This window comes from Ambystoma mexicanum, chromosome 5q (assembly GCF_040938575.1).
Source record: "Ambystoma mexicanum isolate Mex_15411 chromosome 5q, UKY_AmexF1_1, whole genome shotgun sequence".
Lineage (NCBI taxonomy): Eukaryota > Metazoa > Chordata > Amphibia > Caudata > Ambystomatidae > Ambystoma > Ambystoma mexicanum.
In genome coordinates this window covers 61833886-61858672 of record NC_090933.1, presented here as the reverse complement: position 1 = coordinate 61858672, position 24787 = coordinate 61833886, and the positions used below count along the sequence as shown (strand labels likewise).

The following is a 24787-nucleotide window of genomic DNA, read 5'->3' as shown; positions in this document are numbered from 1 at the left end:
GTAGGTATCTGGACACTCAGAGACTAGTAAAAGGTCCAATGTCCATCCCTGAAAATGCAGCCACTGTGAGCTAAGAAGCTGCTGCAGCAACCTCCTGAGCAGTCCAGCCTTTGGAACCACAAAGATGCAGGAGGCCATAAAACCCAGCAAGCGCAGAAAAGCAGAGGCTGGAACCTGAATCTGTGGTTGGAAACCCTGTAACATTGTGAAGTCCTTGGGCAGGAAAACACATCCCGAGTGAGTGTCCAAGACTGCACCAATAAATTGGAGGAAACAAGAAGAATTGTAAGCCTACGGCAGAACAAATTTGGAGGGGGAAAAAAACCTCCTAGCTCCACCTTATGGGTTTATAAGGCTGCAGCAAAAAGTTACAAGGAAGTGATTTTCAGAGCTAAAGAAATCTACTTGAATTAATGGATTAGCTCTGCTAATTCAGACTCCCGAGAACTATTAAATATTTTGATTTTGCGGGGGTTAAAAGGTACACCTAGTGAAACATCTACACCCATTGATAATTGTTGTAAAATAAAATCCAGGATTGATTCGTACAAAAAACAAGTTTGCACCAATCAAAAATCTGATTGTTTAAGTAAGCTTTCTGGACTCACTCTGGCTATTCCAGCCGTATGTTTGTCAGAATATATAGACTCCTCTTTTACTTTTAAACATGTTGCGGAGTCTGAGATTCTTAAAATTGTTAATGACATAAAGCCCACCTTCTGTCAGGGGGGTGGCCTTGCGGCCCATCTCTTCAAAAATCTCTTGCCTTCCTTTGTTCACTGGGTTACCTGCTTCATAAATCGTTCATTTTTTAAAGGCTCTGTATCTGAGTGTCTAAAGGAGGCTTGGATAACCCTCCTACTAAAGGAGAACCTGGACCCCAATGATCCTGCAAGCTATCGACCAGTAACAAATGTTCCTTTCCTTCTGAAAATGGATAAAGTAGCTTCTGATGTTTGTTAATCTGCTTAGAATCACATGCTGTGCATAGGTCCGACATCCAGTGGTCACTGCGGAGTATTGCATTTTGTTTTTCGTAGTCGAAAAGGGGACGTCGACAAGGCGTGTCTGTAACACTATCCCTATAGTGACGTGCGTTGTACCCACAATCCCTCACGCGTCGAGGTCCCTCAGATTGTTTTTTTCCGCCCAGTTTCTGGTCGCCTTTCGCGGAGCTCCTAGAGAGACATTGCTATACTTACCACGGACCTCGGTCCTTTTGTCATAACTTAATATACTGGTAACGATCCCTCCCCCTCGACGTTAGCTGTGAAGCTGTTTCTCCGCCGAACTATTTTCGACGGAGAGGAAGAGCGGAGGAGATCCTTCGGCGCTGCCGAACACGTGGCCTGGCCTCGACGGCCAACTTACAGTAGGGAGAGTGGGGGTTAGAACTTTGTCTCTTCTCTTTGAGAATGTCTTTCTTTCTCCCTTTTCTTTCCCTTGGGGTTGTTATCGCCAGCTATTATTGCCTCAGCTATGGAGAGGACACCATTTAAGTTTTGCCCACGCTGCAGGGGCAAATATACTTGGAAAGATAAGCACAAGCTCTGTAATCGTTGCTTACCCCTCGATCACATAGAGAACAGCTGCGCAGCCTGCAAGCTCTTAAAACCCAGGACTCTTAAAGAACGTAGGGTTAAGAGGTGGGCAGACTACGCGATGTCGAAGTCAGTTTCCTCACCCGCTGCCGCTGTTACTGAAAGTGACGAGGAGTGCGATAACTCGACGTCCGTTACGGAAGTCATGAACCCCCAGAAGGAGCGCTCACGCTCCTCGTCGTCCGTCCCCGGCCCCGACGGGCTCGGCTCACGCCCTGCTTATGGGGATGAACACCCCGGCGACAAGGACGCACACAAACCCCATAAGGCTAAACACACTACCCACGGCTCTTCTTCGTCGAGAACGAAGGATCCATCAGCGCCGAAGGGGACGCAGGGCACTCCGGCGTCTACCGCAGACCGTAAAGGTCACAAGCCCCACCCGCAAACGCAGCCGCGACCAGCGATTGGGCTTCCATCTAACACGGGCGCTACCCCAAAAACATCCGACGCAACGCTCCATAGAGCGACCGTCGAGGTACAACGCGCAACGCACACAACGTCGACACCAAAGCCCTCGACGGACAAAATCGTGGCCGAGAGCCTAGCGAGAATTGTCGCCGAAGACGAACGTACGCGGACGACGAAACAAACGTCGAATACCGCGTCGAAAAAACACAAAAGTAGCCAGGAACTGCCCCTTTCTCCAAAGGACGCTTCCGAACTACCTGAAGGCTTTTCAGAAGGAGACGGGAACCTCTCGTCGACGCTGTGGGAGCGTTCGAAACGATTCGAAGGCGAAAACACTAATTTTCCCCCTCTAGACTATTCAGGGGTACCCCATGAGACCCTTGAAAGACTCCATTCTTGCATGGAGAAAATGGAAAGGTTTCTAGGAAACCAAGACCCACCCACTCACAAAAGACAAAGAGAATGGCCACAGGATGACCCTAGAGTCAAGATTCCTAGGCTGGTTGACCTCACTGAGGAGGAGCAATACCTCCAAGAAGATGAGGAGTGTTTGGGTGGAGAAGAAGAGGTAGAACTTGAGGAAGAGGGCTTCGAAGAAGATCCTTACACCACTCCTACAGGGTTTGAAGAGGATACAGCTACCTCGCAGCCCTGGCATTCACCGTCAGTGCAGCCTTGGCAATCCCCATCAGTACATTCAGACCCTGATGCCTTTCTCCCTTCTCCTCTCAAGGATTCACACGGGAACTCCTCTCCCATAGATGACCAACCTTCCCTCAATGCACTATTGCGCAAGGCAGCAGCGCATTTTGAGATTGATACAGGGGAAACTCTTCCAGACATCGACTTTGTAGAAAAAGTCATCAAAGAAAAAGCCCCTGTTAGCCAATCTATTCCTCTCCTGGCTTCTATTAAAAGAAGAATTTCTCCTTCCCTTACTAACCCAGCTCTAGTAAGAGGGGTCAACCCTAGAATAGAAAAGCTCTTCAGCCCTTCATCCTCTGACCCTTTATACATCAGAGGACACTCTATTCCAGACTCCCTTGTGGTTACCAACACAAGAAAAAGAGCAGGGGTGCCACTATCCACTAGTGAAGCACCTCCAGACAAAGAAGGCAAAAAACTCTACGCACTGGGGAAGAGAATCACGACCTCCGCCGCCTTCTCCACTAGAATTGCTAATAACAACTCACTTTTAGCTAGCTACGCAGATGCACAGTGGAACAAGCTGCGCAGCGAAGCAGAGGAAGCACCTGAACCTCTGCGTTCTCGCCTGCTAGCTATAATATCAGAGGGCACACTGGTAAACCAGGGCATCGTTAAAAACTCCCTAGATGCCGCTGAGACGGCTGGCCGCTCCCTAGTTCAGGGAATACTTCTCAAGCGCCACGTTTGGCTACGCAATTCAGGTTTTAAGCCCGAAACCCAAGCCTCCCTCATAAATAAACCCATTGAACAGACGCATCTGTTTGGGAAAGCAGTAGATGAGGCCCTAGAACATGCTAAAAAAGAGTTTGATACCATCAAAACTCTTGATCAAATTTCTAGGCCCCCTAACAGGCGAGGCTATGGTAATAAACGCTCCTTTCGTGGCCAAAGACAGCAGCAGAACCAACAACAACAATATTACTCTGGCTCCAACTGGCCCACCAACCAGGGTAACACCCAGTTCAGTCAAAGAGGCCAACGCCGTGGCAAAGGAAGAGGTCGTGGCTCCAGCCCCAGAGGTTCCACGCCCAATACCAGCAAATGACCCGAAAATTCGGGTCCCCTCCCATGCATCACCGGTCGGGGGCCGGCTAACATCGTTCCTTTCAGCATGGGAGGGAATCACGTCAGACCGTTGGGTATTATCCACCATAGCCCACGGATACTGCATCGAGTTCAACGGTTCCCCGAAGTACAAACCCCCACGGAACCGGCGCATGACACCGCAACACCTCTCCATTCTTCTTCAAGAAGTGGAAGAACTACTGAAGAAAGAAGCTATAGAGCCCGTCCCCCTATCACAGGTAACAGAAGGTATTTATTCAGTGTACTTCCTTGTACCCAAAAAGGACTTAACCATGCGCCCTGTATTAGATCTGCGCCCAGCGAACATATTTGTCAAACCCCAAAAGTTTCGTATGGTGACCTTACAGGAGGTAATCCCACTGTTATCACAAGGGGATTACATGACAACACTGGACATGAAAGATGCATACTTTCATATTTTAATGTTGCCATCGCACAGAAAATACCTCAGGTTCAAAATAGAGGACAAACACTACCAGTTCAGAGTACTACCCTTCGGGATAGCATCTGCACCAAGGGTATTCACGAAAGTACTGGCAGTGGCAGCGGCCCACCTGCGCAGATTATCCATCCCGGTATACCCTTACCTCGACGACTGGCTCATAACAGGGGATTCTTACGAAACATGCTTCTCCAATACCCAAAAGACCGTAGACCTTTTGTCCCAACTGGGCTTCTCCATCAACGAAAAGAAGTCCAGCTTAGACCCCAGCCAAACCAAACAATTCCTAGGGGCTCTAATTCGAACAAGGGACGGCCTCGTATTCCCCTCCAACGAGAGGGTCCAAAACATGCTGTTTCAAATTCCCCATTATGTAGCAGGCCGAGAGGTGACGGTACGCAAAGCAATGCGCTTGCTAGGGATGATGGCGTCATGTATTTATTTGGTACCTCACGCGCGCCTGCGCATGCGCCCAATGCAAGAGTGGCTCTACAGCCAGTGGTGTCAGGCCAGCGGACAATGGGACGATCTAGTGGTGGTCTCGCAGGCCTTGGTTCTCTCGCTACGGTGGTGGACAAAAGAAAACCTGTTATTAGGGAAAACTTTTGCCACACCCGCAGTGGAAGCCACTCTAACCACAGACGCATCCCTTACAGGATGGGGGGCTCACCTATCCCATCAAACGGCACACGGAGTGTGGACTCCGAGTTTAGCATCCAAGCATATAAACCTGCTGGAACTACTAGCGGTGTTCAAAGCACTGAAAGCCTTTCAGGAACACTTACAAGGAAAGACAGTGATGGTCCTCACAGACAGCACCACAGCCATGTACTACCTCAACAAGCAAGGGGGCACTCACTCTCCAGGACTGTCCAAGCTGTCCCAGAATATATGGAAGTGGGCTCTCAAACACAACATGTTCCTACTAGCACAACATGTACCAGGGGAACTCAATCTGCTAGCAGACAAACTCAGCAGAGACTTCCCCCTGCCCGAAGAGTACGAATGGCAATTGCACGAAGACATCGTCTTAGACATCTTCACGCAATGGGGATTCCCGGAAATAGACCTGTTCGCAACCCTGGAGAACTCACAATGCCAAAGTTACGCCTCCAGGTACCCCCAGAACCAGTCCAAGGGGAACGGTCTGTTGATTCAATGGTCAGGGAAATTTGTTTACGCCTTTCCCCCGACTCCCCTTCTCAACAAAGTGGTGCACAAGATGCACCAGGAGCAGGTTACCATGATACTAGTGGCCCCAATGTGGGCACGGCAACCTTGGTTCGCTCACTTGATGGAGATGTCCCTATCTCCCCCAGTGAAACTTCCCTGCCCGTACAACATGCTGTCACAAGACAAGGGCAGGACACTGCATCCATGCCCTCAGACCATGAACTTAGCAGCCTGGCTCCTGAGATCATAGAATTTGGACATTTACAACTCCCACAGAGATGTATGGACATCCTCAGGGAAGCCAGAAAACCTAATACTCGACACTGCTATTCTAGCAAATGGAAAAGATTCGTTATCTGGTGTAGAGGTACTAGCATCAACCCAGTTGACTGCTCTCCTACTGACATTATTCTATACTTGACCCATTTACTGGATTCAGGTTTAGTATTCAATTCCATTAAAGTCCACCTAGCGGCACTTTCTGCATACACCACTTCCCAACTTAAAGTGTCGTGGTGGAAGATACCAGTTATCAAAGCCTTCATGGAGGGGGTAAAAAGGATACACCCTCCGATAGCTAACCCAGCTCCCGGATGGGACTTAAATGTGGTACTTTCCAGACTCATGGGCCCTCCCTTCAAACCCATGCACAAGGCAACTCTTAAAGATATCACCCTTAAGACTGCTTTCCTAATAGCTATCACCTCCATTAGGAGAGTAAGTGAACTACAGGCTCTTTCTGTACTAGACCCCTTTGTAACAGTTCACAAAAATAAAGTGGTTCTACGCACACACCCAAGGTTTGCACCTAAATTCATCTCGAAATTTCATGTAAACCAAACTATAGAACTACCAACGTTCTTTCAAAACCCTTCCAGCTCGGGAGAAAAAAGTCTGCATACACTAGATGTACGCAGAGCTGTCATGTTCTACATGGAAAGAACCAGACCACTGAGAAAGACTAATCAGTTCTTTGTCTCGGTGGCAGCAGGAAGAGAAGGAGATGCGGTCTCAAAATCCACTATATCTAGATGGATTGTTCAATGCATCACTCTCTGTTACACTCTTGCTAAGAGAGAACTACCCTTCAAGCCAAGAGCACATTCCACTCGAGGCACTGGGGCTTCCATAGCATTCATTGCAAATGTTCCCCTTGAGTCCATCTGCAAAGCGGCTACCTGGAGTTCTGTGCACACCTTTACAAAACACTACTGTCTAGATGCACACTCTAGATCTGACTCCCAGGTGGGACAGGCAGTATTAAGACATCTTTTCTCTACTGTTCCTTCTCATAACCCACCGCCAACTCCGGGTACTGCTCGCTAGTCTATGCACAGCATGTGATTCTAAGCAGATTAACAAACATCAGAAGACAATGCATTACTTACCGTAAAAGCATTTCTGATGGTTGTATCTGCTTAGATTCACATGCGCCCACCCTTCCTCCCCGCTCGGATGGAAGGAACATAGACTTCCTTTATATCTCTCTTTTCTGTACTCACTCACGTCTATAAGGCTCCCTCAGGGCAGAAAAATACAAACAGAGGGACCTCGACGCGTGAGGGATTGTGGGTACAACGCACGTCACTATAGGGATAGTGTTACAGACACGCCTTGTCGACGTCCCCTTTTCGACTACGAAAAACAAAATGCAATACTCCGCAGTGACCACTGGATGTCGGACCTATGCACAGCATGTGAATCTAAGCAGATACAACCATCAGAAATGCTTTTACGGTAAGTAATGCATTGTCATATCAACACTATTGGGAATTTGTAGAACAGTATGAGTATGAAGCTCTGGCTCGTAGGCAATCTCTTTCCACAGAACTATGGAACAGAAACAGCGCTCATAGTTCTAAAATCTAACATTGTCAGAATTATTGACAATGGTGGCCAAGCCTTACTTTTAATTCTTATTGATCAGCCGCATTAGATTTGGTAAATCATGAAATGCTAATTCAAAGGTTGGTTGAACTGGTAAGATGCTCGAATAAGACTGCAAACTGGTTCAAATCTTTTCTCGGACCGATGATGTCCGGAGTGTCTAAGGAAGGCTTTCAGTCCAAACTCGTCCCCCTTAATTGTGTAGTTCCACAGGGATTTTGTTTGTCCCCATTGTTTAACATTTATTCTAGACCTTTTTGTGATGATCTGGAGCGGCTTGGTGTTCAGTTCACAAATTATACAGATGAGACTCTGATCATCCTAGAGTAGTCTGGATCATACTCTGATTAGAGTTAGAGAGATTCTTGCTCACATTAAGACTTGGATGGTTAAAAATGCTCTTGCTCCAAATAACAAAACGGAGATCATTATTCTTGGTATTGGCTCCAAACTGAAGAAACTTGACCCCGATATGAAGGTTTTCTGATTGAGGGCAAGAATAGCTCTACCTTGAAACATGTAAAAACATTAGGAATTTATTTGGATTATCAACCTTTAAAAAACACATTTCACATTTGAGTTCTTTGTGTGCATACATGGCTTATCTCCTGTGGCGAATAAGGCCCCGATTACAGCAGCCACAATTAATACCAAATTGTACTACTGCAATGGCCTTCTGGTTGGCACTTCCCAGGCAAATATTAAAATCCAAACTTCAAAATGGAGCAATCGGAGGGTTGTGCCATAGAGCTCATATTTCGACAGCACGTTGTAAGTTACATTCTCCAGCATGTGGTCTGGCATGGATTTACATGCTCATGAATATACCCCGTCGTCAAGCTGGGAATCCTCGGTAAAGAAAAAAATCAGTTTCGTTTCTGATGTGTCTTTCTTAGTAGTAACCAATCACTGGTCTCTGGGTCATACTGCCCAGAGCCAATGACTGGCCTTTGCCTAAGCCCCGCCCCTGGCAGCCAGCTTCCATCCTCAGATTTTTACCGCACGTTCAAGTGTTGGGAGTCCTCGTGCTATAGCTCTCAAATTTTTTCTGCGTTTTGCATTTTTTCAAAGAGTTTTCTCATTTTTTCAGTCAGTCGAGCCTCAAGCGCCACCGTTTCTACTTCCGATCAACGGGGACCCGTTTCGGAATTTTCTACGCCCCTCAAGGGCGAAGTTTCTTCGAGTTACGCTTCTTGGAGGATTCCAGAAGATCTGAGGCCTACCTTGTGGACATGGCCCAGGACACAAGGGAAGCTAGACACCCGGATCCAAGCTGTTCAGGAACTGCCCTGCATGCAGATTACAGAATGTTTTCAAGGAGGATGAGCATTCGAGATGTCTGAACTGCCTTCATGAAGACAAGGCGCACGTGGAAAAGGACTGCGTTTTGCAAGAACCTGTCGGAACGGACTGAGTAATCGTCGGACCTGCCTCGCCAGCTGGCTGAAGAAGGGCTCAGCAGGTGAGAAGAAGTCCGAGCGGTCATCTAAGTCCTGTGAGGGCGCCCCATTAGAAGGCAAAGCACTGAGAGTCCGCATGCACCGGGAGTGCCGAAGGGTTGGGCTCTTTGGCTGCCAGGCAGGGCGCACGCTCACCGACGCCATCAACCACGAGCCAACGCTCTGGCTCGGAAGAGAAAATCTGAGAACCTGGCTAAGCTTCTGGAGAAGCCCCGGTCGATCTCGAAGGGATCAGCCGAAGGGGAGCGAGGCGGTAACCATTCCCCCAAGGTGAAGGCCTCAAGCGCGCCCAAGGTGGTGAAGGCCTTTATCCACCAGTGAAGGCTTCTATTGAGGGAGTCGCGACAGCCCTGGCGAAGCCTGTGGAGGCTAACCCAGTGGAGGCGACCTTGGGGCCAGAGTTTCCCTGCCACCACAGAGGAAATCCTCTTTTCAGCCCATCGATAAGACCCCCCGTGAAGACCCCGGTTGGAAAAAGAGGGGGGCGGTGGCTGTCACGGACATGGATACAGCCTCTGAGGAGGAGCTGGTTGAAGTCGTGGAGGGCCTCAACAAGAGGTTTGAGGAGGTCCGGTCCCACGAGGGGAACCCCGAGGAGACGGACGAAGAGAGCAACGGTGGCGTCGAGGACTCCCGTGGAGGAGGAGCGACCGTCGCACCCGTCGCAGCCAGTGCCCGAGCCTCAGGACAACTCGGTGGCCATTTTGATGGCAATCCAAACTTTATGCACGGAGATAAGGACGAGATTGCCCCTCACCCCTACGGACGACCCGACAGAACCGGGCCCGTCGGGAAGCCCTCGGAACAAGCAGAGGAGAGTTCATCCCGCCCCCGTTACAGCCCTCACGGCCCGCTCAGCCTTCACCTCCTTCCCCTGAGCCTAGGGAGGACACGGGAATGGATACGGCCACAACGGTGGTGACGACGGGATGGGCCTTGAATCACCACTCCCTCGGGTCACCCCGCCGACGAAATTGGCTCCTTCCACGCCATGATTGCCAGGGCATCCAAACTTTTTCGGCTCTGCCCGGAGGAACAGAAGAAGGAAGGTTTCCTATATCAACGGCGCGAGGCCAAGAGGAAGACTGTCCTTGCGGTACCATTGATTGACGACATCTGGGAGGAAGGACTTGCTCTCCTGAAGAACCCGTCCACGACGCCTGCCAAGAGGGACCGGTACGAGAAGTAGTACCGGGTCCCTGATTCCGTCCCGTTGTGCCTTAGGGCACAGCCAGCCCCGGATTTGGTCGTCTCCGCGGCAGCCAAGAAGAAAGCGGCTGGGCCGTCATCTTCAACTTCAACCTCCCCACGGACGGCGAGGGAAAGAAGCTAGACGCCATGGGACGACGAGTCATCTCGTCTGCGACGACGACAGTTAAGACGGCCAAAGTCCTAGTGATTGTGGCCCGCTACGACAGGGAGCTGTGGTACAAGATCGCTCCCCTGCTGGACTTCCTACCGGACGACAAGAGGGCGGAGGCCCTGGAGATCCTACAGGAAGGTGAGGTGGCGTCGGACCACGCCATAACGGATTCCGACAGTTGGGCAACAGTGTTTGCCTTCCACGCCGGGGATGGCTCAAGGCGACTGATTTCCGCCAGGACGTGCAAACCAGAGTTTTCGGACATGCCCTTCGACGGGAACAACCTGTTTGGAAAAACAGTGGATGAGTCACTTCAGGCCATCAAGACCGACAGAGACGGCTCGGGCCTTGGGAGTGTTGCAGCAACGACGGCTGCCCTTTCGGAACGCCAGAGGCAGACAGGGTGCCTCCAAGGGACCCGGCGGTGGCTCCTCGATGTACCGCCAGGCAGCCCGCTCTTCGTCGCAGGAGGCCTACAGAGGATGCGGCAAGTCAGGAGGATGTCGTCGCCAAGGTGGCAAGGCTGCCTCCAAGCAGGACTGAAACGGCCGTAGCGTTGGGCCCGCACCGGAGCACCCCGTTGGGTGGCCGGCTGGCGAAGTTCGTCAGCGTGTGGGAGTCCATCTCCACTGACCGTTGGGTGCTGGATGCCCTGGCCCACGGGCACACCCTCGAATTTCTAAGAGTGCCCCCGCATTCCGCCCGTGGCCAGGAAGGAAAGTCACGTCCCTCAACTACTTTTAGAAGTAAGGGCGATGCTCAAGAGTGCCATCGAGCTCGTCCCGAAGAGGAACCGGGTCTCCGGAGTATACTCAAGGTACTTCCTCGTCAGAAAGAAGACGGGCGGTTGGCGCCCCATCCTGGACCTGCGGCTGTTAAACAAATATATGAAGGTGCAAAAGGTCCGGATGGTCACCCTCCAGCACGTGCTGGGACAGCTGGAGGAGGGAGACTTCCTGTCGTCGCTGGACTTGGAGGATGCTTACTTCCACATCCCCATTCTAAAGGGGCACCGAAAGTTCCTCAGATTCGTAGTCCAGGGGCGGCACTACCAATTCAAGGCCCTGCCTTTCGGGCTGAAGTCTGCACCCAGGGTGTTTACCAAGTGGCTCGCACCAGTGGCGGCGTGGCTGCGCCTGCGGGGGATCCACGTCTACCCCTACCTGGACGATTGGCTCATCCGTGCAAGGACAAGAGAACTCTCCGTCGAACACACAGCGGAGACCGTCCAGCTTCTCACGGACCTGGGATTCTCCATCAGCTACTCGAAATCCCAACTGGTCCCATCGCAGGTCGCACTTTTTTCTGGGAGCCAAGCTCGATACAGTGGTGCGATTGGCCATGCCTTCTGAGGAAAGGACGAAGGCCATCTTGGGCAAGGTGCAGCGCCTGCTGGCCATGGAGGTGGCCAGGGTGAGATCCATCAAGTCCCTGCTCAGAATGATGTCCTCATGCATCTACCTGGTGAGCCTGTGCAAGCTACGGATGTGTCCTCTACAAGAGTTCCTCGTCGCCCGCTGGATACAAGCGACGGGCAGCTTTGAAGACAGGATCCCGCTCAACGAGCCTTTCCGCCAAGCGATCCGATGGGGGGGCACCCGCACACATCTCGCGGCGGGCAAGGACTTTCAGACCCCGGTACATCAGGAGACGGTGATGACGGACGCCACCCTGGAGGGATGGAGAGCGCACATCGGAGATCTGCATGCGAGAGGCCTTTGGCTCCCGGAGGTGAGGTCACTCCACATCAACATCCTGGAGCTCCGAGCTGTGTTCTGGGCCCTCAGGTCGTTCCTCCCGTTCCTCAAGGGCAAGGTGGTTAGGGTCTTCACTGACACCACCACCACCACGATGTTCTACATCCGGAAGCAGGGAGGCACCAGATCCCCAGCCCTGTCCAAAGAGGCCCAGGATGGATGTTTCTGGTGCCCTTCCATCTAGCAGGAATAAAGAACGTCATCGCCGACTCACTCAGCAGGGAGCTGCGCTCGTGCCACGAGTGGGAGCTGCTTGGGGATCAAGTGGATCGACTTTTCCAGCGATGGGGCAAACCCCAGATCGACCTGTTTGCGACGGTGACGAACTCCATGTGCCGGAGGTTCGCCAGCAGGTTTCCCAGCCGAGGAGCATGGGCTATGCTTTCTCGTTCCCCTGGGACGGCCTGTTCCTGTATGCATTCCCCCCCCCCCCCCCGTTGCTGCCCCGACTCGTTAATCACTCGAGAGGTTCCGGTGCAGGATGATCCTCGTTGCACCGGTGTGGCCGAGACAGATCTGGTTCCCGGACCTTTTGGACTTGTCAGCGTCCCCCGTCCCCCCAGACACTATTCGACGGACGCAGATCTTCTCTACAGAGAAGGAGGCGCCATCCTCCATCACGACCCGGAGTCGGTGAACTTACAGGCCTTGCTCCTGCAGCGCTAGAGTTTGGAGGGTACGATATCCCGGCGGACTGCAAGGAGGTGCTTGCAAAGGCCAGGGCGTCCACCACTCTAAAGTGCTACGGACACAAGTGGAGGAGGTTCTCTGTCTGGTGCCGTGCACAGAAGATTAACCCTCTGCGTATTACGGCCCCTCAAGTGCTGCAGTACCTTCTGTCGCTGCCCAAGGCGGGGCTAGCTCACGCTTCAATCAAGATCCATCTTGCAGCGATTTCCCGTTTCACCAGAACTACAGGACGGTCATCCCTGTGGTCTCATCGTCTGGTGAAGGAATTTATGAAGGGACTGTTCTGATCGTTGCCGCCGGTGAAGGCTCCGGCCCCGGCGTGGGAGCTGAGTGTGGTGCTGACCAGGCTCATGGGGCTGCCATTCGAGCCTCTGCATCCGGCACCATTGACATTTGTTGTGGCCATCACCTCCGCACGACGAGTGGGAGAGATCCAGGCCCTATCCTGCAAGCCTCCATACTTGACTTTCCACGAGACAACGCTGGTGCTGAGGACGCACCCCTCATTCATGCCCAAGGTGCCGTCGACTTCCACCTCAACGAGCCCTTGGTGTTGCCAGTTTTCTTCCCGTCGCCTTCGTCGCCGGCCGAGAGGACTTTGCACTCACTGTGGATGTAGCTAGAGCGCTGAAGTTCTACGTGGACCGCACAAGGAGTTTTCGGAAGACATCACAGCTTTTTGTAAATTTTGGACCTGTGAATCAAGGGAAGGCACTCTCGAAGGCTTCCATTTCCAGATTGCTCTCCGGCTGCATCATGCACCGTCACCGGTTGGCAAACCGACCGTTGACCGGCCGTCCGAGAGCCCATTCGACCAGAGCGATCGCTGCTACCTCGGCATTTGTATCTGGTGTGCCCCTGCTGGACATCTGCAGGGCTGCTATGTGGAGGTCAATTTCACGAAGTTCTACTGCGTCGACCGGGATTCCAGGGAGGAGCCCAGAGTCGGCAGAGCAGTGCTACGCAACCTATTCGCCTGAAGGTGGGCCTGGTGAGGAGGTAAGAGGTGCTTAATGTTGAGCTTATGTAATGTTTGATGTTGAGCGTTGCCACCTCCCGTGGTTGTGCATGTGTATACTGCGATGTATTCTATATTGATGAGCATGTGAATCCATGCCAGAACCCATGCTGGAGAAGGAACAAGTTACTTACATGTAACTGTTGTTCTCCAGCATGGGTCTGGCATGGATTCACATGCGCACCCTCCCTCCTACCCCTCTGCGGCTCTTCACTTGATCATACAGCCACTTAACGTGCTACCAAATCTGAGGATGGCTGCCAGGGGCGGTGCTTGGGGAGAGGGCAGTCATTGGCTGGGGGCAGTATGACCCAGAGACCAGTGATTGGTTACTACTAAGAAAAACAGATCAGAAACGAAACTGATACTGATTTTTTTTCTTTACCGAGGATTCCCAGCCTGATGACGGGGAATATTCATGAGCATGTGAATCCTTGCCAGACCCATGCTGGAGAACAACAGTTACAGGTAAGTAACTTGTTCCTTACTTGCGATAGCATCATCCCGCGGGGTGAGTGAGTTGCAGGCCTTACCCTGCAAACTTCTGTTTACCTTTTTTAGCAGGATTAGGTTGTCCTTAAGGTCAAACCCTCTTTTCTACGCAAAATTGTATCGGATTTCCATTTAGCACAGAAAATAAATTGTGTTTCCAGCCTTCTATCTACCACCTCGTCCTCGCAAGGAAGAGGAAAGGTTTCATAGACTTGATCCAAGGAGAGCTCTATGCTTTTATTTTGCAAGAATGGCAGTTACGTCAACACAACCAACATTTCATTGGATATACAGGACACAAACTAGGTCTGTCATTTACAAAACAAACCCTATCCAGGTGGATAATACTGACCATTTCAGAGTGCTACAGGTTATCTGAAAAAGATCCCCCAGTGGGTTTAAGGGCTCATTCCACTAGGGGCATGGCAACTTCCTCACCCTTCAGAGGGGAGTTCCGATAAAGGATATCATAGAGGCAACTACCTGGTCTACCATCCACATGTTTACAAAAATCATTGTTTAGATGCTTCTAACAAAGAGGGAAGATTTGGGAAGGCAGTTCTATGCTCCATTCTTTATCAACACCCATATTCTTACAACCTTCTCGAAAATAACTTTCTACTGCTTTGGGAGTCTATCATAAGATGAGGAATATGTGGGCGGACACAATCCATGCGAAGAACAAGTTACTTACCTGTGGTAACGTTTTTTCGATTGGATGTTCCTCCCACATGTTCATCGACCCTCCCATCCTACCCCACTGTAGAATTTCAAGGCATTAGACTTTGCGCTCTTTTAAAATCTGATAAATTAAAGGCACTTAATAATGTCGTTAATTCTGCATGAGTGGCGTAAAAACAGAACTCGAGCCGTTAGGCATTGTGCGTGGTATATGTACTAGACGATGACGTCAACCAATATGGAAGCCCTCAAGGGACATCGGGTCGACTGTCGACGCACAGCGGCCCTCTGCAGAGAAGAGAAATCTTCCAAAGCATCTGTAGCTGGAAACAAAGATATAAGATGAGGAATATGTGGGAGGAACAGCCAATCGAAAGAACGTGACCACAGGTAAGTAACTTGTTCTTCTTGTCCCCTCTTGTATCGGGGTTACTGAGGCCTAGATCAGGGCAGATGGAACCAACATATCCCATAAAAGCTTCTGGGACTTCTTCCTCACTTATCCCGTTGGTATACTGCGTCTCGCCGTTGGACGCTCTCCCCCCCCCCCAGTTCCTAAAGACCCCCTACCCAGGTGATTCTCCCTTGCTTGTCTGCCCCCTTTTTTGGGTTCCAAAAGCGATGGCCCTCCCCTGGCCACCTGAGCAGCGAATCCCTGGGGACTACTTGTGAGAAGGCCCTCAGGTTTCAGTTGTTTGGTTTCCCACCCTTGAGCATCGATCTGGTGCTATTGGCAAGGTTGAAGATGGTCTCACATCAAACAACCAGCTTTAAAATTCAGTCGTGAAATATTTTGATCAGTCCATACAGAGCAAATTCCATTCAGTGGTGAATTCCAAAATGCAATCTTTTGAAGTTGGGTTCTTTTCGTCCCCCTCTGAGCATAGCTGGGGTTTGACCAGGGAGTTCATTGTCGAGGCATGCAAATGAACAGTCTCTGGGACTCCTCAGGCAGACTCCCTCCAATTAACATTCTCAAGCTGAAACCTATTTCTATTGAATATCTTCATGCCTGTTGAAACCCATTGAAACTCATTGAAACTCTTGCTTACTCTGTGGATCCATTCCTCTTCATTACTGTGGCAACAAACTATTCTGTCCCAGTCAGCAGAAACAGCCAGCCTTCCTCAACTACATGCTTTTCGGTGCACCGTGCCTCATCCTCTGCTTCATGCCATCAGCACTCTGTCACTACTCATACATGGTGTATTCTTGCCTGGGAGTCCTTTCTTGAGTAGCTGCTCACAAACATCTTCATTAACTTTAGCCTACTTGTTTTTGGCCAAACGTCACTTGTACAGCATGTGTGCATGCTCCCCATCCTTTAGTATGCAACCTGGTTCTTCCCGCCATCCACTGCATGCCCCAGCATTGCAGCTCCAGCCCCGCCAGTCAGTACTCTTTCTGCCCACAATGCCTCCCCCACCCACCCCTGTGCAACAATTCAATCCAGCAGACTTGTAGTGAATGAACAAGGACCGGAACCTGGAAAGGGAATAGAGATTTCTGCATGTCATGTCCAGGAGTGTATCAATCCAGTGGAAGTGCTGCAAAGCAGAGTATTGTTCCTTGTATAAACTGGGAGATGCGACCTCAGCGAAGAAGAAAGCCACCTTTACACTGCCTTGATTCCAAAGAGCTGGAAATATGTAGTAACCCTCATCCAGTGGGTGGCGATGTAGATGCCTCAAATGATTTGTAGGGAGTTTTACACAAGTTGCTGTCTGTTACAGAACTTGGAAAAACCCTTTAGGGTTTGGTTGAACTACTCAAAGGCTTTGAAGCAATGGCTGAGCACCCAGGCTTGGTCTAGGAGGGAGAAGGGCTGCAGTGAGGCAAAAAGTACTCTGAATATACAATTAGTTCAAGTAAACACTGACACACTAGCTGTTATACAAAAATAGTTTTACTGTGAGACAGGCATGGCATCAAGAGAGACAGACATAGATGATATAGTTTCAAAACCTTTATTTAAAATGTCAGGATGGGTGAAATGTCTAACTGGCCCTATCGCTATGGCAGGTTTGCCTTGCCTAAATAAACTAAGGAATGTCAAAGTCATCAAGTCCAAATCAAAAGTCTGTCTGTGTCCCAAACCTATGCTTGCCCTCACAAATAAGAGAAAAACACTAGTGAAGGGATGGTTGAACTCAAATGTGATTAACATAAAGTCTGGAGCACTTATTAGCTCGCTTCCCCCAAATCGGGAAACACTTCCAATGACAGTATCTTAAGAGTCTTCTATCCTTTGGCAGCTCAGTCTCTGGCAGTACTCCATTTAAGGTTTCAACACGCGTTCACAAGCAGTTCTGGGCACCCTTCCCCAAACTTTAGGCACCAGTTCATGCGATATTCAACTTTATAAGCAGTCTTGGTATTTTCCTTCAAAGCTCCGGGTTTCCTTCCCCCAAGCGCAATCCAGTTTTTCCTCCCTGAACACGGTTTGCAGGTTTTTCACCTGATGGCTCACTTGTTGCAGCGCCCTGGTCGAGGTGCAGTTTGCAGACCGCACGGTCCACCCATTACAGGTCACGCAACCAATCACCCCCAGTCCAGCCCTTAGCCTCTCCCTACAGTTCATTCACTTTATGATTTCTATTTCACCTTTGATTTTCTTCTCGGTTATATTCACTCAGCCTTTCAAAACGGGGGGAGGGGAGGAATTCGGCTCCCACTTCACTCTTCACGTAGCTCCCCTTTGGCTGCTTCCTTAACAGCTTTTCACTATTTCTTTCTTCCGATCTACAGCAAGGATTTAGTTACATTATCTTAGAGCACATACTTTCTGACGCGTGACCACTCTGATACTTAGTTTCATACCGTACCTTGTTTGCTGTTTCATTCAATCACCTCCTTCTCCTTCGAGCGTTCGGCAACGCGCTGCCTACATGCTGTTACTTAGTTTCACACTGTCTACCTGCAGTTCACCTTCACTCGTTTGTCTCCTTCGCTTTGGAGCCCTCATCAGCGTGCAGTCCACACGCTGTCAACTTGTTACTTTTTATTCGTTACAGTTCACGCATGTACTGGGTTTCTCACTCGCACAAAAATTCACTGGTTAGCGCACTGCTTTTGACGGCGTTCTCTTGAATTCCGCTTCATGCAATTCAGGGCCTCACCATCTGTGCTTCAGACAACCCTCAACTGGCTCCTCCAGCCAGGGTAACGAATGGTCTTGGGCCACACGGTAACGCACTGCCAGCATACGCAGCTACCTTGCTTCACCGTCTCCCTCGCCAAACAAGTACCGCCTGCCTTCCCAGGCAAACCTTGCTCTGCAAAGCATTTTCCTCTTCTGGGGACACTCGCAGGGTGGATTGCCTTCCTGCTCTTCCCTTAACTGTCCCTTTTTATACACCAGTGTTTCCCCAACAGTCTGCAGGGGAGAGTTCTGGGCTTTGCTGACTTGACTTGCCCGACTCTCATTGGGCCAATTATAAAGACCTGTCTGACCTTCAAAGCTCCTAGGCTGCTGCTGCTTCGTCTCAGTACCTCCAGTTTTCTTTCTCATAGATAATCTTCATTCCTTGAGGAGGCTTCTTCATCTTCCTTGTTCTGTCGGGCCGAGGGAAAATGTAGTCGTAATCACAACCTATGAAGGTGGAGGGGGGGAGGTGCCGAATGAGTCCTTCAGGAAAGGGAGAATACCATGTCTCGCCCTCCGGCACACTCTCCCCAGATCCCCTCTACCCAGGTGATCTGCCTCGCTTGGCCACCCCCACGGTCTAGATCCAAAAGCGATGGCCTTTCCCTGGCCTTCTGAATAGAAGACCCCTGAGTAATCGGTGTGCGAATGCCATCAGGTTTCTCACAATACACCAAGGTTATAGAAGTAGGTCAAGTACTATTCACATGGTAATATCACAGTGGAAATAAAAGGTAGCACAGTTTAAATCAATGTAAAGCAACACGAAATGAGAGAAACTACTGAAACAAATAAGCAAACTCTTGATCAACTCTGGCAACTTAATTGAACCCCTGCTTAGCTTAGCCAATCTTTAAACGTCCAACCCTTTACTAGGTGAGTCAGAGTCATGGGGGGCATTGGGGAGTCCAGTGACCAAGGGATAAGGAGGAAAGAGGCAGGTAAGCAACAGAGTAGAGTCGGATGGTTTTCTTCATGTTTGCTGGTAAGTAAGTTATTTTGGCAATTTTGAGCCCAGTGGGTTGTTCACCACAATGGGACTCAGGGTGACGACGAGGGGGGTGAAAGTAACCGCTTAACTGGAGCCCTCCAAGATCAGCGCAGCAACACCAAGTTAAGTACCTAGGCTCGGGCCAGTTACTTTTCAATGAAGAATTTGGTGCAGCTGAATGGTTCCAAAGGGGAGGCAACAGTTGTCCCCCAGTATGGGTTTCTTGGCCTCGGAGGCTGAAAAAGGAACTTTGGAGGGAACGGACAGATGCACTCGAGCAGTGGGATTCCCAGCAGTAGATCTTTGCGGCACTAGTGCGTTGGAGACCTTCAGTCTTTAGGTCTGCAACGGTTGTCCACTACACTTCTCTTCTTGTCTTGGTCCTCGACTCAGCTGAGGGGACATCTAGGAGTGTAAATGTAGCTTCATCCCAGAAGGATGCCCACAAAGTTTCAGCTGGAAAACACGTTGTACTGCCAAATGGCACAGATCCCAGGGTATATTAGGCAGCTCTCCGTGGGATGATGCAAAATGCAGGTGGTCTTGAGACTGGTTAGGCTCACCAGTCCAGTGGAGGAAGTGGTCTTCAGGAGATCTTCCCTTTCGCTTGGAATTCGGTGTTGGGTCTGCAGTGGTCACTTAACGGCTCTAGTGGTCGCTTGGAAGTTGCTGGTATGCCCTTCTACGAATTCCTCTTCAGTCCAGTGGCTGAACTCTGAGGTTCAGCTTCAGGACCCTCCCTTTTATACAAGAAAACTGGTTGAGCCCACCAATCGGCAGACAAGCCTCTCATGCAAATATGAGAGGTGGCTGTGCAAGGTGGACAGCCAGACTCCCAGTTCAAATTGGTTCTAGGCAGGCACACGGCAGGACAAAGACCAGGGGAGTTTCAGTTCCCTTCCCATCCACCCCCCATTTCCTGTCCTTTCAGGCACTCGGAGCCTTGGCTGGCTTTCAAGGGTATCCCGCCAAAGACAAAAGATCCATCAAGACCTCCCCATCCAGGCAAGTAGAAGAAGGCTCAAGTAAGAACAAGTCGTCATGAACAGGGCTTAGAAAAGTACAGCCGCCATTTTAGGCAAATGGTGACCGACCCCTATGTTCCTACCGCAGCGGCTAAAACGGCCTGCAGTAGAAGTCCACAAAGTTGTGCAAAAAAGTACACTGCCACCAGTCTGTCCGATGGACTTGGAACACTAAGTTACTGGAACAGTGAGAAAAGGGAGACCGTGTAGTGTGCTGATCTCGCAAAATAAAATACAGGAGGGAAACAAGGGTGAGCCTCCCCCCACTGCCCTGGTAACAGGAGTTAACCCAGGTAAAATAAAAAGGGAAGCGGGAAGCTTCCAGCAACACTGCTGCAATAATAAAATGTAGTTGCCGGAAAAGATGTAGGAAAGCATGACTCAATTAAAAAGTACCTTAGAGGTAAAAAGCGTTCCCAAGTTACAGGGTAAAAGAATGAGTGAGTGGAAAAAGTTCACCACTAGAGTGATCGCAGGAATGTTTCCTCCATGCATCCTGACCCCCACATCGGGGACCAAGGATACATGTAATCAACAGTATTGCCTCAAAACAGATGGCAGCAGGTTTGGGGAGAGATTCCATGTATTAACGCACTTGTAAGTAGGTGCTTCCCCTCAATCATTCCTTCTACTTCTGTGATGGGAGCAACACATCGCCAAACCCAACAGCCCTTGCCACTAGCCCTTAGACACATGAAAATCTCTGACTCCCACTGTGCATACACCATTATTTCCACCTGGAATCAACTGGGCACCCAAACGTTTTCAGCTATCGACCACTGCAGATATGATCAAGCTCAATTGCAGACGAAGGTCCGGAACCAGATGAAGAGAGAATACTAGAGGTTTGCAGAGGACTATTTCTCAGATAATGGAAGACCAGGGAACCTGCTGAAGCATATATATTGGATACTGGCCAAGACTAAAGATGACCAAGAAGAGAACCCAGAGACCCTTCTGCCGTTATGATGCAGAGGCTGGAAAGAGACCAGCCTATAAGAGGACAAAAGAGACTTTGAGCCAGCATGGTAACCCATGACTAGTGAGTTTATAACAGCAGCCCACAAACAGCCCAAATGACACAAACCCTCCACAAGGGGGAAAAAAATGGTTGGTGATTGTGTCTAAAGAGTATCCACCTTAGCCCACGAGGACGATATGTGACTAGTGTGTGATATGTGAGCCTAACCCAAACCTTAAAGCAAGGTGGAGAAGTAATTGCTGGTAGGTGAAGTCAATGTGTGTGCTAGGTGCTATATCCCTGAGACTGTTGGAGAGGGAATAAAAGAAGCATTTTCCACAGCTAGATCAGTGGGTCACGCTGAGGTTACACGCTCTGCAACACCTTAAGTATTACTATCCTTGATGGTTTCTTTAGTCACCTCCCCAGGATACTTTTTGCATTATCCCTACCCTTCCCATTTTATGAAGAGTTGTGTGCTCTATTGATCTTGCGACCAGTCTCCTTGTTTGACACTTGTCTGTTTTCTGCTTCCTGTTCCTGCTGGATCAGCCTGTCCTCCACTCCCCCAAACTTTATTCTTCGTGCTAAAGAACTGCCTGCCTGTGGCATTAACCTCTATATCAATACTAGGGAAATATTTCACTTTCACTTTTCTTTTTTTCGAAGTTCTGACTAGTTGCGACTTAATTGTCCACATGGTTTTCTTTCTCTTGCTTCTCTATGAATCGTCCTGTTAGTTCTAGCAACTATTTGCAATGTTCACAATTACAAAAACACATTGTATTTAAACACCTCCCTATAGATTTTCATACAGTCAAATTGGTTTCATTTTGCTAGATAATTTACTTATTATGTACTTGTTTTTTTTTTCTAGAAGCCACCATTAAAACGTTGGTGAATCTGCTCGAAGAAATTGGATTATTCACGTGGAGTATCCTCTGTCAGACTGGATGAATTACCATTCAAGAATATGTTCATTTAGTAACTGACACATGCTTCAGTTTTAACAGTGCATTTTGTGTTGGATTAGCACAGAAAAGAGCATGTTTTACAGCCACGTTTAAAGTCCTGTATATGAAAATGGTTTGTTTTATCCACGTTTAGTCTATGGTTTGTCTAGTAGAGAAGACTGACCATTAATGTCGGCTTGTTCCATGATATCATTGGAAGACTTGTGAAAGTAATTAGGCGCCCCTTTTTTTTACACTTAAAAAAAAATAATTAGTTTTTACATTACAGTTTTACTTGTTAGTTTTCCAACAAATCTCCGACAATAAAACTGCATAGGTATGATTTTTGTGCGTGTATCTTTCATGTACTTAATGTGTATTATCCTATTCCTTGAAAGCAATCTGTGTTCACCCATCAGAAGTTGGCTACAGTTATTGGTGTGACAAATAACAAATAGAAGCAACAAAAGTGGGTAAAGCAATGAAGACAAATGGAATCCGGCCAGATCAAGTTATTTTAGTACTACTATAGTCACACTCGTTTTGCCTGCCCCTTACCCACCCCTCCATTATAGTGTTTGGTTATTTTTTCTGTTACATGAAATATGAAAATCATTTAGTGGGGGAGATTGTGCATATAGAGGGAGTATTTCTTGTCCAGTATAACTGGAAAAGGAAACTTTAAATACATTGGCATAATCATAAAAATTGCTACCTTACAGTAAACCACAGCAGAGCATTCTGGGCGTTGTCATACCAGGACATCAGCTCCACGTGACCTGATCCAATATAGAAACCAAAACCTTTCATATTCAAATGTAAGCAGCATTTCTGACCCCATTTAAAAATGGACAAACATGACTGATAAAGACCAAAGGGTGCACCTAGTCTACCAATGTCCCGATCTGCTGCAAACCTGTTTACATGCATGATTTCCAAATGTATCCTCCATAAACCCCCCTGATTACGAAATGTTTTGGCGTCTGACAGTCACATGGTTAAGGTGGGTGAGGGGAAGCTCTGGGGAACGGGGACCACTCTGCAAGAGCAATCTTGGCACCCTAAATTGGATATAGATGTCTTCCCCCAGAGTCGTTTCACCCTCCCCACATGAGTGGAGCCCCTTTATAACCTCTCCAAGCTCACACACCCTTTGTCATGAAAACCCTCTTTGCAGTTTACCGATGCTGGTTGCAAAGGGACACCCCCAGTAAGGTGTCAGGGAAGCAGAACCTTCTCAGAAAAGACCGCGTGACATACGATCTCCTAGTTCCACATTACCATCTCATAAAGGGCTTGTTTGGGACTATATTCCACATAATGCATTGTTTCCTCGGACAAACAAGATTGGTAACCAGGAAAGAAATGGGGGAGTTTTGAACGTCTTGGGAAACCACTTTTCTTATAAGGAAAGCATAGGAAGTAGACATTAGTTACTCTTCCTCATGTTAACACACAGCCCACAGTGAGATGTGCAGGTCTATCATTCTTGGAGCAGCAAAACCTTACACTCGCTAGCCAGCAAAAGGGTATGTCCCTGACAAACCCTTAATTGTCCATACAAAAATCTTGGGGACCCCAATTCAAAGGTTTCTAGAGGAAGGGAACACTGCATACTTTGCATCAAGATTTCACAAATGCACCATGTTTTTCCCAAGGAAAGTGCGGCACACTGGTTCGAGATGGAGGCCTCGTTCTCTGCAGACTCTCTCTCTCTCCAGACACATGGTGCAAATCCAAGCTGGCTGCTTGACTTTAATGACCCAAAGAGTGATGGACTACAAAATGTCAGGTCCAATCACATCTGAGCAGGAGACTACCTGACTGCCCAGCCCATCACAGAATAGGCACATGGTCTGGGTGGGAACAAAATGGGTCAGTTTCCTCAGTAAGGTAAATTTGGCAATGTTTGATTGCAGAACAGAAAAGGGTAAGAGAAGGAAGAGACCAGGGAGGAAAGTTTGTGAGGGTGAGGTAGCTGGACTTGGCAGGAGAGTAGAGGTAAAGTAAGGAATAGAAAGATCAGAGGCTCCCTTGCATAACTGTGATAAGGTGAGGTCCCTACAGTTGATCACAGGTGTGGAAGATTATAAAGGATAACGGAGCCTGTTAAAAGCTCCTATGAGTGATTGTCCTTGGCGTAGAGCTATAATAACCCTTACAGGCTACCTGGGACTGAAAGGGGAGAAATCATCTGACATTCACCTAATGGTGACAACTACAAGGAATTGGCCTGTGAGGATTGTCCTATGAACTCTAAGTGACTTTTGTTGTGGACCTTCTCTTGCTATGAACATTTGTTGAACTTTGCCTAGGGCAATGGCCCTATCAGATGTTGTCCTCAAGTTTGCAGACCATTTCTTCCGCTCATCGATTTACTACACTCACTGTATTTCAGATTTATCCTTGATCAGTTATCCTTTCTTCAACATTTGTGCTTTGTAAAAAATAAAGATGTTTTTTTACCCTAATGCAAGCATTCCATTTTCTGTTCCCTTACTGCATCACAAGTCACATTTCCTTCCTTTATACATGCTGTTAAATCAATGACTGCAGAAAGGAAAGATGGCGGGTGAAGGGGTGACAATAACTTGAGAGCAGAGGTTGTGGGAAAAGTCAGTTAAGCAGAGTGACTGGAGAGTGGAAGGTAGAGACAAATGATCTTGAGGGGAAGAGTGATGAGAATTGGGGGTGGTGGGGACTAGAGGGATTGTAAAAGGGGGTGGTAAGTGAAAGGGAGCGATGGGGAGTAGGTGGAGATTTTGGGATGGGAGATGGGTAGGGGTAATGGATGGAAAGCAGGGTGAAGAAAATAGACTGGCTGTGAAGACAGGAGTGTGGATGGTTAGCGGAGGAGTTTGCAAAGTAGGATTGGGGATAGTGGATAGATGGTATTGTGAACAAGAGTGGTGATTTGGGTATGAGGAAAGTGGCTTAATGATT

At 48.9% G+C, this 24787-nt stretch overlaps 1 protein-coding gene across 2 annotated transcripts in view; it reads left to right on the top strand.

Annotated features, from left to right (window-relative positions):
• LOC138497211 (uncharacterized) overlaps positions 1–24315 on the top strand; it is an 835962-nt gene extending 811647 nt beyond the window's left edge. The window contains exon 20 of one of the 2 annotated variants that reach the window (XM_069620534.1): positions 21769–24315. In XM_069620534.1, the coding sequence (XP_069476635.1) occupies positions 21769–21792 (24 nt within the window). In that variant the 3' untranslated portion in view covers positions 21793–24315. The remainder of the gene's footprint in view (positions 1–21768) is intronic. The other variant, XM_069620535.1, reaches the window with a different exon arrangement.
• Positions 24316–24787: the final 472 nt, after the last annotated feature.